Source organism: Hemitrygon akajei, chromosome 18 (assembly GCF_048418815.1).
Source record: "Hemitrygon akajei chromosome 18, sHemAka1.3, whole genome shotgun sequence".
Lineage (NCBI taxonomy): Eukaryota > Metazoa > Chordata > Chondrichthyes > Myliobatiformes > Dasyatidae > Hemitrygon > Hemitrygon akajei.
The window spans coordinates 62,776,534-62,789,213 of record NC_133141.1 but is presented as its reverse complement, the minus strand read 5'-3'; the positions used below and the strand labels follow the sequence as shown (position 1 = coordinate 62,789,213).

The following is a 12,680-nucleotide window of genomic DNA, read 5'->3' as shown; positions in this document are numbered from 1 at the left end:
CTGTCATTGTGCATTTTAATTACCTAGACAGAGTGGACGTGAAGAGGATGTTTCATGTAGTGAAGGAGTCTAGGACTAGAAGGTACAACCTCAAAATAGAGGGATGTACCTTTAGAACAGAAATGAAGAGGGATTTACTTAGCCAGAGGGTAGTGATTCTGTGGAAATCTTTGCTGTGTTTGGCATGAAAGCCAAATCATTGGGTATATTTAAAGCGGAGGTTAATAGGATCTTAATTAGTAAGGGCATCAGGGCGTCAAAAGTTATGAGCAGAAGGCAGGAGAATAGTGATGAGATAGATAATAAATCAGCCATGACAGAGCGGCAGGGAAGACTCAATGGGCCAAATAGCCTAAATCTACACTTATATCTAATGGTCTTCATAAAACAATATTTGTTTTCTCCTTCTTTGACCTTTTCTTCTGGATTTGGCTGCAGGCAGACGGAAGATGATATTATCAAAATGACGTCACAGATTCAGCACTGTCCATGGCACCACCAGGGAGCAGTGGCCACAGAATTCAGGTACAGCTTGAAAGGTGGGAGTGCAAGTGTAATTTTCTGCAGAACTTTCACAAACAAAAATTGGCTTACAGAAAGAAAGCAGAGGGTAGTAGTGGAAGGAAAATATTCTGCCTGGAGGTCAGTGACTAGTGGAGTGCTGCAAGGATCTGTCCTGGGACCCCTGCTATTTGTAATTTTTATAAATGACCTGGATGAAGAGTCAGAAGTTTGCGAATGACATGAAGATTGAAGGAGTTGTGGATGGAGTTGTAGGTTGTCAAAAGTTACAAGAGGATATAGACAGGATGCAGAGTTGGGCAGAAAAGTGGCAGATGGAGTTCAATCCGGATAAGTGTGAGGTGATGCATTTTGGAAGGACAAACCAGAAGGCTGAGTACAGGATTAATGGTCAGTTACTTAAGAGTGTGGATGAACAGAGGGACCTTGGGGTTCAAATCCATACATCCCTCAAGGTCGTTGCACAGGTTGATAGAGTAGTTAAGAAGGCCTATAGGATGCTAGGCTTCATTAACAGGGGATTGAGTTCAAGAGTAGAGAGGTCACGTTGCAACTCTGCAAATCTCTGGTGAGACCGCACTTACAGTATTGTGTTCAGTTCTGGTCACCTCATTACAGGTAGGATGTGGAAGCTATGGAGAGGGTGCAGAGGAGATTTACCAGGATGTTGCCTGGATTGGAAAACAAGTCTTATGAGGCAAGGTTAGCAGAGCTGGGACATTTCTCTTTGGAGCGTAGAAGGATGAGAGAGGACTTGATAGAGGTCTACAAGATTATGAGAAGCATAGACAGGGTGGATAGTCAGTACCTGTTTCCCAGGGCACCAATAGCAAACACCAGAGGGCATATGTACAAAATTAAGGGAGGGAAGTTTAGGGGAGACATCAGGGGTAAGGTTTTTACACAGAAGGTTGTGGGTGCCTGGAATGACTTGCCAGGGATGGTGGTGGAGGCTAAAACATTAGGGGTATTTAAGAGCCTCTTGGACAGGTACATGGATGAAAGAAAAATAGAGGGTTACAGGGTAGTGTGGGTTTAGTACTTCTGTTTTAAGGAATATATGGGTCGGCACAACATCGAGGGCCGAAGGGCCTGTACTGTGCTGTAGTGTTCTAGTGTCTAGAGTCTAATTCAGAGAAGAAAAACCCAAATTCTACCTCAGAGTATAAATGCCTCAACTTGCCTCAACACCTGCTCATTCACTTCCATTCAGGGCCCCAAACAGTCCTTCCAGTGAGGCAACACTTCACCTGCAAACCTTTTGCAGTTGTATATCGTGTCCGGTGCTCCTGACGCGGCCTCCTCTACATTGGTGAGACCTGTCATACGTTGGGGGACTGCTTGGTTGAGCACCTCTGCTCCATCTGCCAAAAGTGGAAGTTCCTGGTGGTCAAACATTTTAATTCCCATTCTCATTCCCATTATGACATGTCAGTCCATGGCCTCCTCTTGTGCCATGCTGAGGCCACCCTCAAGGCAGAGGAGTGACACCTTGTATTCCATCTCCAACCTGATGTCATGAACATCGATTTCAACTTCCAGTTAAAAAAATTTCCCTCCCCCCCCTTCTATTCTTCATTCTGGCCTCTCACTTGCCTGTCACCTCCTCCTGGACCCCATCCTCCTTCCCTTTCTCCTGTGGTTCACTCTCCTCTCCTATGTCAGATTCCTTCCCTTCCATCCCTTTACTTTTCCTACCCACCTGGCTTCACTTATCACCTTCTAGCTATCCTTCTTCCTCTCCCCTCACCTTTTTATTCTGGTGTCTTCCCCTGTCCTTTCCAGTCCTGATGAAGGGTCTCGGCCCAAAACGTCAACTGTTTAATCATATCCATAGATGCTGCCTGACCTGCTGAGTTCCTCCAGTATTTTGTGTGGTTCTCTAGATTTCCAGTATCTGCAGAATTTCTCATGTTTATTGTATAAGTAATGTTAATTTAAGTTTACATAATTTATGCTTGTTTTGTTTGTAACATACTGTGCCGCTGCTGCAAAAAGCAAATTTTCATGGCCTTTATACTCTGGGTATGTATGCCTATGACAATAATTTGAACTTAACATGCAAGTCAGGATGTTAATGTTTACGTTTCACATAAGCCCCCTTCCACTTCTGCCAATTTTATTTTTTCACTTGCATGCATCTATGCCAATTGCTCCAGTCATGGCCCTGGAGCTTGAGGTGGGAAGTATAGGGGGACGTCTTTTTACATAGAGTGTGTTAAGTGCCTGGAATGGGCTTCTGGGTGTGTTGGTAGGGTCAGATACTTAGGGACACTTAAGAGACTCTTAGATAAGCACATGGAAGATAGAATAATGGAGGGTTATGTGGGGAGGGAAAGTTTAGATGATCTGTGAGAAGGTTAAAAGGTCAGCACAACATCATGAGCCTGTACTGTGCTGTAATGTTCTGTGTTCTATGTTCAGTAGTTGAAAGTAAACCCCCAAGTACAATGTAATTGAGCAGTAATAGACCAAATGTCATGGAGTTGTATCGCAGAAACAAGCACTTCGGCCCACCAAGTAGACTGGTATGTTGGCTTCAGTGAACAGTATCAAAAAATTTTGCAGAGATTGCAGACACAGCCAGCTCCATCACAGGCATAACCCTCCCCACCACTGAGGACATCTTCAAGTAGTGTCATTTGTCATTAAGGACCCTCACCATCCAAGACATGCCATCTTCTCATTACTATCATTAGGGAGGAGGTACAGAGCCAGAAGACCCACATTCAATGTTTTGGAAACAACTTCTTCCACACGGACTTCAGAATTCTGAATGGTCCACACACCCATGAAAACGATTTCATTTTTCATCTTTAGCATTATTTATTTATTTGTTGTAACCTCTAGTAAATTTTACACATTGCACTGTACTGCTGCTGCAAAACAACAATTCCAAGACATATATCAGTGATAATCAGTGTCGGAGCAGTGCTGCCAGGATAATCAAGGACATGACCCACCCAGCCAACACACTTTTTGTCCCACTTCCCTCCGGGAGAAGGTTCAGGAGCTTGAAGATTCGTACGGCCAGATTTGGGAACAGCTTCTTTCCAACTGTGATAAGACTGCTGAACGGAACCTGACCCGGATCTGGGCCGTACCTTCCAAATATCTGGACCAGACTTGTGCTACCTTACTTTCCCTTTTCTATTTTCTAATTAAGATTTATAATTTAAATTTTTTATTATATTTACTTTGATTTGTACTCCAGGGAGCACGAAGTGCAGAATCAAATATCGCTGTGATGATTTATGCTCTGGTATCAATTGTTTGGTGACAATAAAGTAAAGTAAGTAATAAACCCAATTTTGATTCCGAAGTAACATCTATCCAAATCACTCACTTGGTCTGTTGTTGTCTGTCCCTTAATGACACAATATCTCTTCGATATTGTGAGAGTCTCTGCCTCACCCACTCTCTTAGGCAGTGCGATCCTGATTCCAGCCACCCGCTTGATGAAAATAAATCTTTCTTTGATCTCCTGTAAAAGTCTTACCCCGTACCTTCTAGTGTTAACCCCACCTGCTATAGGGAAATGTTTCTATCTATCTGATGTTACAGTATTCGCCGAGCTTGGTAATTAGCTGGCAGATGTTTCAAGATCAGTCGAGGTGACATCCTCAGTGCACACTTGTAGGTGTTTCTCTCTGGGGGTGCTCACGTTTATATAGGCCCCTGTTTGCTTGCCTCAGTCCTGATTGGTTACCCCTTCAATTGACCTTTGAATTCGATTGGCTCACGTTTCTTTAGCCCTTAGGGTTCGTAAACGGCATCTACTTCGATATGTTTGCTTACAGAGTTATCAGAAGAAAACCACACTTCTTTTTCTTTTCTTTTTACAATATTTTTATTCAGAAGAAAAAAACAAGATTTACAGAGTGCAACACAGATACATCTCAACATAACTTGTGTACATTCATATATTGTAATAAAATTGATCAAAATGTTATAGCATAACACATAAAGGTATACCACTCTGTAATCAAAAATTTAAAGATAGGTCATACATCATAAAATACATTTTTTATATAAAAAAATTCAACCCCCTACCAACTACCAAAGAAAAAAGCTGATGGATGATAATGGATAATTAGGAAAAAAAAACATTCGCTCAAGAAGAGAAGATAAAAATATACATAAAAGTCTGTGCACTGTTAAGCTTTATAAATTGGAAAAGTAATTTAGGAAAGGTCCCCAGATATCATAAAAAGATTGTTTCGAATTTAAGACTGAGCAGCGGATCTTTTCTAAATTTAAATAAGACATAATATCACGTAGCTATTGAAGTTGTGTAGGAGGGGTAGACTCCTTCCATTTAAGCAAGATTGTTCTTCTTGCTAAAAGAGAGGTAAAAACTAAAACCTGTAGGTTAGGAGTATTTAAAGTTATATCTTCATTTGCAATAATACCAAACAAGGCAGTAAGGGGATTTGGGTCAAATTGGACCCTAAAACGTTGTGAGAAGGCATGGAATACTTCCCGCCAAAACTTTTCAATTTTAGGGCAAAACCAAAACATATGAATTAAAGAGGCATCAGCAGAGTTGTATTTATTACGAAGTGGAGAAACATTCAGATAAAAACTGGACAGCTTCTGTTTAGAAATGTAAGCTCTATGAACCACTTTAAATTGTAGAAGAGAATGATGAGCACAGAAAGATGATTTATTAACCCGTTTAAGAATTTTATTCCATCTATCATCAGAAATCTGACAATTTAGGTTTATTTTATTTTATTTTTTAAGTTTTTTTTATTTTATCTAAAAATTCTTGTCCAGAATCAATCAGTGTGAGGTTCTACATTTTGGCAGGAATAATCCAAATAGAACATACAGTGTAAATGGTAGGGCATTGAGGAATGCAGTGGAACAGAGAGATCTAGGAATAACAGTGCATAGTTCCCTGAAGGTGGAGTCTCATGTAGATAGGGTGGTGAAGAAGGCTTTTGGAACGCTGGCCTTTATAAATCAGAGCATTGAGTACAGAAGTTGGGATGTAATGTTAAAATTGTACAAGGCATTGGTAAGGCCAAATTTGGAATATTGTGTACAGTTCTGGTCACCGAATTATAGGAAAGATATCAATAAATTAGAGAGAGTGCAGAGACGATTTACTAGGATGTTACCTGGGTTTCAGCACTTAAGTTACAGAGAAAGGTTGAACAAGTTAGGTCTCTATTCATTGGAGCGTAGAAGGTTGAGGGGGGATTTGATCGAGGTATTTAAAATGTTGAGAGGGATAGATAGAGTTGACGTGAATAGGCTGTTTCCATTGAGAGTAGGGGAGATTCAAACGAGAGGACATGATTTGAGAGTTAGGGGGCAAAAGTTTAAGGGAAACACGAGGGGGTATTTCTTTACTCAGAGAGTGATAGCTGTGTGGAATGAGCTTCCTGTAGAAGTAGTAGAGGCCAGTTCAGTTGTGTCATTTAAGGTAAAATTGGATAGGTATATGGACAGGAAAGGAGTGGAGGGTTATGGGCTGAGTGCGGGTAGGTGGGACTAGGTGAGATTAAGAGTTCGGCACGGACTAGGAGGGCCGGAATGGCCTGTTTCCGTGCTGTGATTGTTATATGGTTATTATATGGTTAACAAGTTATAGATACTGGTAATAGAACCATTAACAAAAGGTTTTAAATTTAAAAGATCGTCCAGTAAATTTTTATCAGGACCTATAGGAAAAGTAGTTAATTGGAAACATAAGAAATCTCTAATTTGAAGGTATCTGTAAAAATGTGTTTTTGGGAGTGCAAATTTAGTTGACAATTGGTCAAATGAAGCAAAAGATCCTGAGATAAACAGGTCCCAAAAACACTTAATACCTAGTTCATCCCAATCCTTACAGACTTTGTCTGTCATGGAAGGGATAAAAAAAAATTAAGGAAAATGGGAGATGATAATGAAATATTCGCTAAACCAAAAAATTTCCTAAATTGAGACCAAATCCTTAAAGTTTGCTTAACAATTATGTTTTCTGTTATTTTATTTGCTGAAAAAGAAGAGTATGATCCAAGAAGAGAGACAATAGAGGAATTTTTTACAGAATTAACTTCTAAGGAGACCCATGATGGGCAATCTTTACGATAAATATAATAGGACCAGAAAGTAATATTCCTTATATTGGCAGCCCAATAGTAAAACCTAAAATTGGGTAGGGCTAGTCCACCCATCTCTTTATTTCTTTGTAGGTAAACTTTACTTAAATGAGCTTGTTTATTATTCCAAATATAAGATGTTAAGATTGAATCTAAAGAATCAAAGTAGGTCTTAAGAATAAAAATAGGTAAGGCCTGAAAAAGATATAAAAATTTAGGAAGAATCTTCATTTTAATCGAATTAATTCGGCCAATTAGGGATAAAGAAAGAGGAGACCATTTAGAAAACGTCTTTTAGAATTAGAACGTTAGAATTAGTCTTTAGCCTCCCTTGGCTGATTTCTCTCTTTGGGGGGAGGGAGGAGGGGAAATGGGTTCTTCCAGAAAGCTGATTGGATGTTTTTACTGTTTTATTTATTCGCTATCTACATGTCTGTGATTATCTTTTATACATTACTGAAGGATACTTGATGGATTCTTTTATTAATATTCTCAGTTTTAATGTGAAAGGTCTAAATAACCCTGTTAAACGAAATAAGATTTTCTCTTATATCCGGAAACTTAAAACTCGTATAATCTTTCTCCAAGAAACCTATATTCGTAAAGATGATATTTCAAAGGATGGAAGGGTATACATTTTCACTCATCCTCTCAATCTAGATTGAGAGGCGTCTCTATCCTGTTTCATCAGAATGTATCCTTTATTCAACATAATGTAATTTCTGATACAAATTGGCGCTTTGTTATTGTTTTGGGTAGTCTTGAGAATAAACTAATCGTATTTGCGAATGTATACGCTCCAAATACAGATGACTCCTTGTTCTTTGAACGTCTTTTCTCTTTTCTGCCTGATTTGAATCGGTATTCCTTAGTGATGGGTGGAGATTTTAATTTTTGGCTTGACCCTATATTAGATCGCTCTTCAAGTAAAACCTCTGTCACTAATAAATCAGTCCTACTTTTCAAATCTTTTCTATTTCAATGTGGTATTCTTGACGTGTGGCGTTTTTTACACCCCCAAGAAAAGGAATATTCATATTTCTCTCAGATTCATCATATGTACTCTCGGATTGACTACTTTTTTTAGAGATAGAAACTTGCTTCCACTGGTACGATCTTGTGATTATAAGGAGATTGCTTTGTCTGATCATGCACCTGTGCTTCTGGCTTTAAGATTACCTGTTTACTCTGTACCAAATAGAAGTTGGCGTTTTAACCTATCATTGTTATCTGATAAAAATTTTCTAAAGTTCTTGGAAAACCATATTACTTTTTTCTTTAAAGAAAATTTTAAAGGAGGTACTGCTGGTACTATAGTCTGGGATACTTTTAAAGCATATATTCATGGAGAAATTATCTTTTACCCTACCTATATAAAGAAGAAAGCTGACAAAGAAAGGTCTGACCTAGCAGCGATATTAAAAGATCTTGATCGAAAGTATGCCCTATCTCCAGATCCAAGTATATATAATAAGCGTATTGAAATCCAATCCAAGTATAATCTTCTGCTGACTTACCCAATTGAACGACAGCTGTTGAGAGATAAAACTCAATTTTACATTCACGGGGACAGAACAGGTAAATTATTAGCCAATCGATTAAAATCTTTTACAGTTAATCGTTAAATCACAGAAATTTTTAAAGATAATGGTACTAAGATATCCGACCATTCTGAAATTAACAACATATTTAAAGACTTTTACCTTAAGTTGTATCAGTCTGACTCTTCTTCAGATGATACCTATATGAATGCTTTTTTCAGTAATATCAACATTCCTACATTGTCTGCTGATAGTCTAACACAGTTAGATCAGCCTATTTCCAATGATGAAGTGGCTGAGGCTATACGTGCTTTACATTCTGGTAAGACCCCAGGACCTGATGGCTTTCCTGGGGAGTTTTATAAAACTTTCACTACGTTACTTACACCTTATTTATCCTCTGTTTTATCAGAGTCCTTTAAATCAGGTAAACTCCCTCAATCTTTTTATGAAGCTTTTATTTCTCTAATTCTTAAAACAAATAAAAATCCAGCTGAATGTTCTTCATACAGACCGATTTCTTTATTAAATGTTGATGCAAAAATTTTATCCAGAATCTTAGCTCGAAGACTTGAAAATATTTTACCATCTATCATATCACATGACCAGACAGGATTTATTTAAAATCGTTACTCACATTTTAATATACGTCGGTTATTGAATGTGATATATTCACCATCCAAAAAAATATCAGAGTGTATATTATCCTTAGATGCAGAAAAAGCCTTCGATAGGATTGAGTGGAATTATCTTTTTAAGACCTTAGAAAAGTTTAATTTTGGGCCTAATTTTATTTGTTGGGTTAAATTAATTTACTTGTCTCCTACCGCTCAGGTTATTACTAACTTTCAAATTTCTAAGCCCTTTAAGTTACAGCGGGGAACTAGACAAGGTTGCCCTCTTAGTCCTTTACTTTTTGCTTTAGCTATAGAACCCTTAGCAATAGCATTTCAAGAATCTAAGGACATTTCTGGTATACTAAGGGAAGGTATGACTCATAAAATTTCATTATACGCTGATGATATTTTAATTTTTATCTCTAACACTGAAACTTCTTTACCTTCGGTTCTTTCTTTAATTTCCTAGTTTAGTTCTTTTTCAGGATATAAGCTGAACTTACATAAAAGTGAGCTATTTCCTTTAAATGACCTAATGTCATCAAATGCCAAATTTCTGTTCCAAGTTGTTACAAGTCAATTTACATATCTAGGTGTAACAATTACTAAAAAGTTCAAGAATTTATTTAAAGAAAACTTAAACCCCTTATTGAATTATGTGAAAAAGACCACACTTCTAAAAATTCTTGTGCCTGCTTCATGTTTGCCTGCACTAGAGCCTCTGTGGTGTCCCAGTTAAAGTGATGTCCTTTTTGGTCTTCATATACTGAGATCAGCGACAGTGGATCATAGCTCCGTACTGTCAGTTTGTGTTGCCGTAAACAAGTTGAGAGTTTACATTCTGTCTGGTTGGTGTAGTTCTTGTTGCAGTCTCCACATGTGACCCTGTACACCACATTGCTTTTGTCAGTTGCCTTTACTGGTTCCTTGGTTCTTGAGACAAGCTTCCTTAAAGTTACCATTGTTTATGAGCAACTGTGATGCTGTGAGGTTCAAGCTATTGAGCTGTTATTTCTGAGATATTCCTGATATCTCAGAAATCTGTAGGGCAAGGTCATGAGTTTGAATGCATGTTGAGCAGGGACAGCATGACTTTTGCTCCTTAGTAAGCATCTCCTGATGGAATTCTGTGGGTAACCATTGCTCTGGGGCACTTTGAATAAGTGCTTCTGTTCCCTGACCTGAAGTTCAGGTGCTACTATGTGTTTGTGCTCTCTTAAATAAGGTGCAAATGCAGTTTTTGGTGTGGCAGCTGGGTGGTTGCTGTGGTAGTTCAATACTTGGTCCATGTGTGTACACTTCCAGTAGACAGATGTCTCTAATGTACTGTCTGTCCTTCTCACGACAAGGACATCCAGGAATGCAAGTTGGTTCTTTCTTTCTCTTTCCATTGTAAACTTGATGTTGCTGAGTATGGTAAACCTTCTATTTCATTTTGTTTGAGTATGACAAACATGGATAGTCAGAGGCTTTTTCCCAGGACTGAAATTGTTGCCACAAGAGGACACAGGTTTAAGGTGCTGGGGTGTAGGTACAGAGGAGATGTCAGGGGTAATTTTTTACTCAGAGTGGTGAGTGCGTGGAATGGGCTGCCGGCAACGGTGGTGGAAGTGGATACGATAGGGTCTTTCAAGAGACTTTTTGATAGGTACATGGAGCTTAGAAAAATAGAGGGCTATAGGTAAACCTAATAATTTCTAAGGTAGGGACATGTTTTGGCACAACTTTGTGGGCCGAAGGGCCTGTTTGTGCTGTAGGTTTTCTATGTTTCTATCTATGTATAGCACCCAGAGTTTGGGTTTAAGGACTGAAAGTGCTATCTTTTCTAGTCTTTCTATAACGGCCTCGGCAATGAAGCTGGATATCAGTGATCCCATTGGTATTAAATCTACCTTTCAAAATTCAAATATGTTGATGGACAAAAGTTTAGTTCCCCTATGTTGCTGGATTTCAGTGTCTATGCTGTATGCTTGGTCTTTGTTAGTAGTTCTTTCACAGTTTCTCTTGCCGGATCTTACAGGATCACCTGTGGAGACCAACAAGCCGGCAAGCACTCCCAGAGAGAAACACCAACAACTGTGCACTGAGAATGTCACCTTGACTGGTGATGAAATGTCTGCAAGCTAATTGCCAAGCTCGGCGAACATGCCAACATCAAACACCTCAATTCACCACCATCCTAAACCCTATCCATCTCCCTCAAAATGCCGCATGGTAGCAAAGCAGTTCTCATAATGCTATTAGAACTCCAGCAACCCAGGTTTTTTTCTGTTGCTGTCTGTAAGGAATTTGTATGCTTTCCTCATGACAGTGTGAGTGTCCTCCGGGTGTTCTGGTTTCTTCCCACATTCCAAAGGTGTATGGGTTAATGATGAGCTTTATTTGTCACATGTACATTGAAAAATACAGTGAATTGCATTGTTTGTGTCAAATCAAAGCAGTGAGAATGCACTGGGGGCACATGTGATGTGATGATCGGACTGCTGTGGGCTTGATTTTTTTTAACTGTTGGTACTGTGCTGTATCCATGGGTATTCATGTGACAATTAAATTTGAATTTGAATTTGAATTTGAATTGGGATGCAATGGGATTGTTGGGCTGGAAGGGCCTATTTCCATGCTGTATCTCTAAATAAATAGAACAAAAGTTGCACAGTAAACTGGATGTGGAATTTCGGGACATGATAAGTTATAGAAGTAAGGTTACTGATATTCATTAGTGACTTCTTCGGGAAACAATTCTAGATTTAATTAATTAGATTGGAATTCCAAACTCTGTGGTAGAATTTGAATTATATTATTATTACTGCAACGATTTAGAAAGAAAGATTAGCATTATTTGTCACATGTACATTGAAACATACAGTGAAATGTGTTGTTCACATCAAATCAAATCAGTGAGGATGTGCTGGGCAGCCCATAGCATGTCCATAACTGATTAACCTTAACCCATACATCTTTGGAATGTGGGAGGAAACTAGAGCACCTGGTTATGGAGAGAATGTACAAACTCTTTACAGACAGCTGTGGGAATTGAACCTACAGCTGGCTGCTGTATACTGTTACGCTAATTGCTACGCTACCGATGCTCATCCGCTAACTAGACCTGGGAAAGTTAACCTGACATATTCAAAAGTCTAGAAGGCTCAATCAACAGATAAGCTGCTGTTCCATGAGTATGGGGGTGCTCAAAGATCAGGTTGGGAAGGGGGTGGTGGATGGAGAATGAAGAGGCCACATTCTCCTTTCAATTTTGTCTTGACTCAGATCTACCTTTTCACTCAAGTGTACAAAGTTGATCTCAGCCACAGAGCTCCTTCAATGTTGCTGAATAAATGATTGAAAGTTACCTGCCCTTTCAGATTGGAGCTCAAGAGGTGCTGCCATGCTGCATACAATTGCCTGGTCACGCAGAAGAACACGCCTGTCGGGACAGAGTTAACTTATGAGGCAGAACCCAAGAAAAAGATTAAAATCCATCACCAGATCTTTGCTATTTTTCCTAAGGTGAGTGTGGCTCTTCAGTTGGGGATGTTAACCTTTTACAGTAAGCTTGATCATGCTCTTGGTACATCACACACTGTAATTCTGCAATGAATAACTCTCAGCTTGGCTCTGGTGCAGCAGGTAAAACAACAGTGGTTGCAGTTTTCCCAGTTATGTAGGTTTTAAGGTCCATGTACAAACATCTTAAGTTGTGTTCTACAGAGAGCTAAGGTCCCATAGCACCAAGTTCAATAACAGCTACTCCCCTTCAACTATTTGGCTCATGAAGCATCCCTAATCACCATCTCCGTATAGCGACACTAACAACTTTCCAGTACAATGGACTGTTTTTTTGTTCTAATTTTGTTCTTTCTTATATAATTTTAAAGATTAGCTTTATTTGTCACATGTATATCGAA

The 12,680-nt window shown here is 39.0% G+C and overlaps 1 protein-coding gene across 1 annotated transcript in view; it reads left to right on the top strand.

Annotated features, from left to right (window-relative positions):
- Nucleotides 1–12,680, top strand: part of LOC140741485 (alpha-2,8-sialyltransferase 8F-like) — a 72,092-nt gene that overhangs the window by 39,019 nt on the left and 20,393 nt on the right. Inside the window, exons 4-5 of the mRNA XM_073071733.1 lie at nt 439–525; nt 12,138–12,282. Of these exons, the coding sequence (XP_072927834.1) occupies nt 439–525; nt 12,138–12,282 (232 nt within the window). The remainder of the gene's footprint in view (nt 1–438; nt 526–12,137; nt 12,283–12,680) is intronic.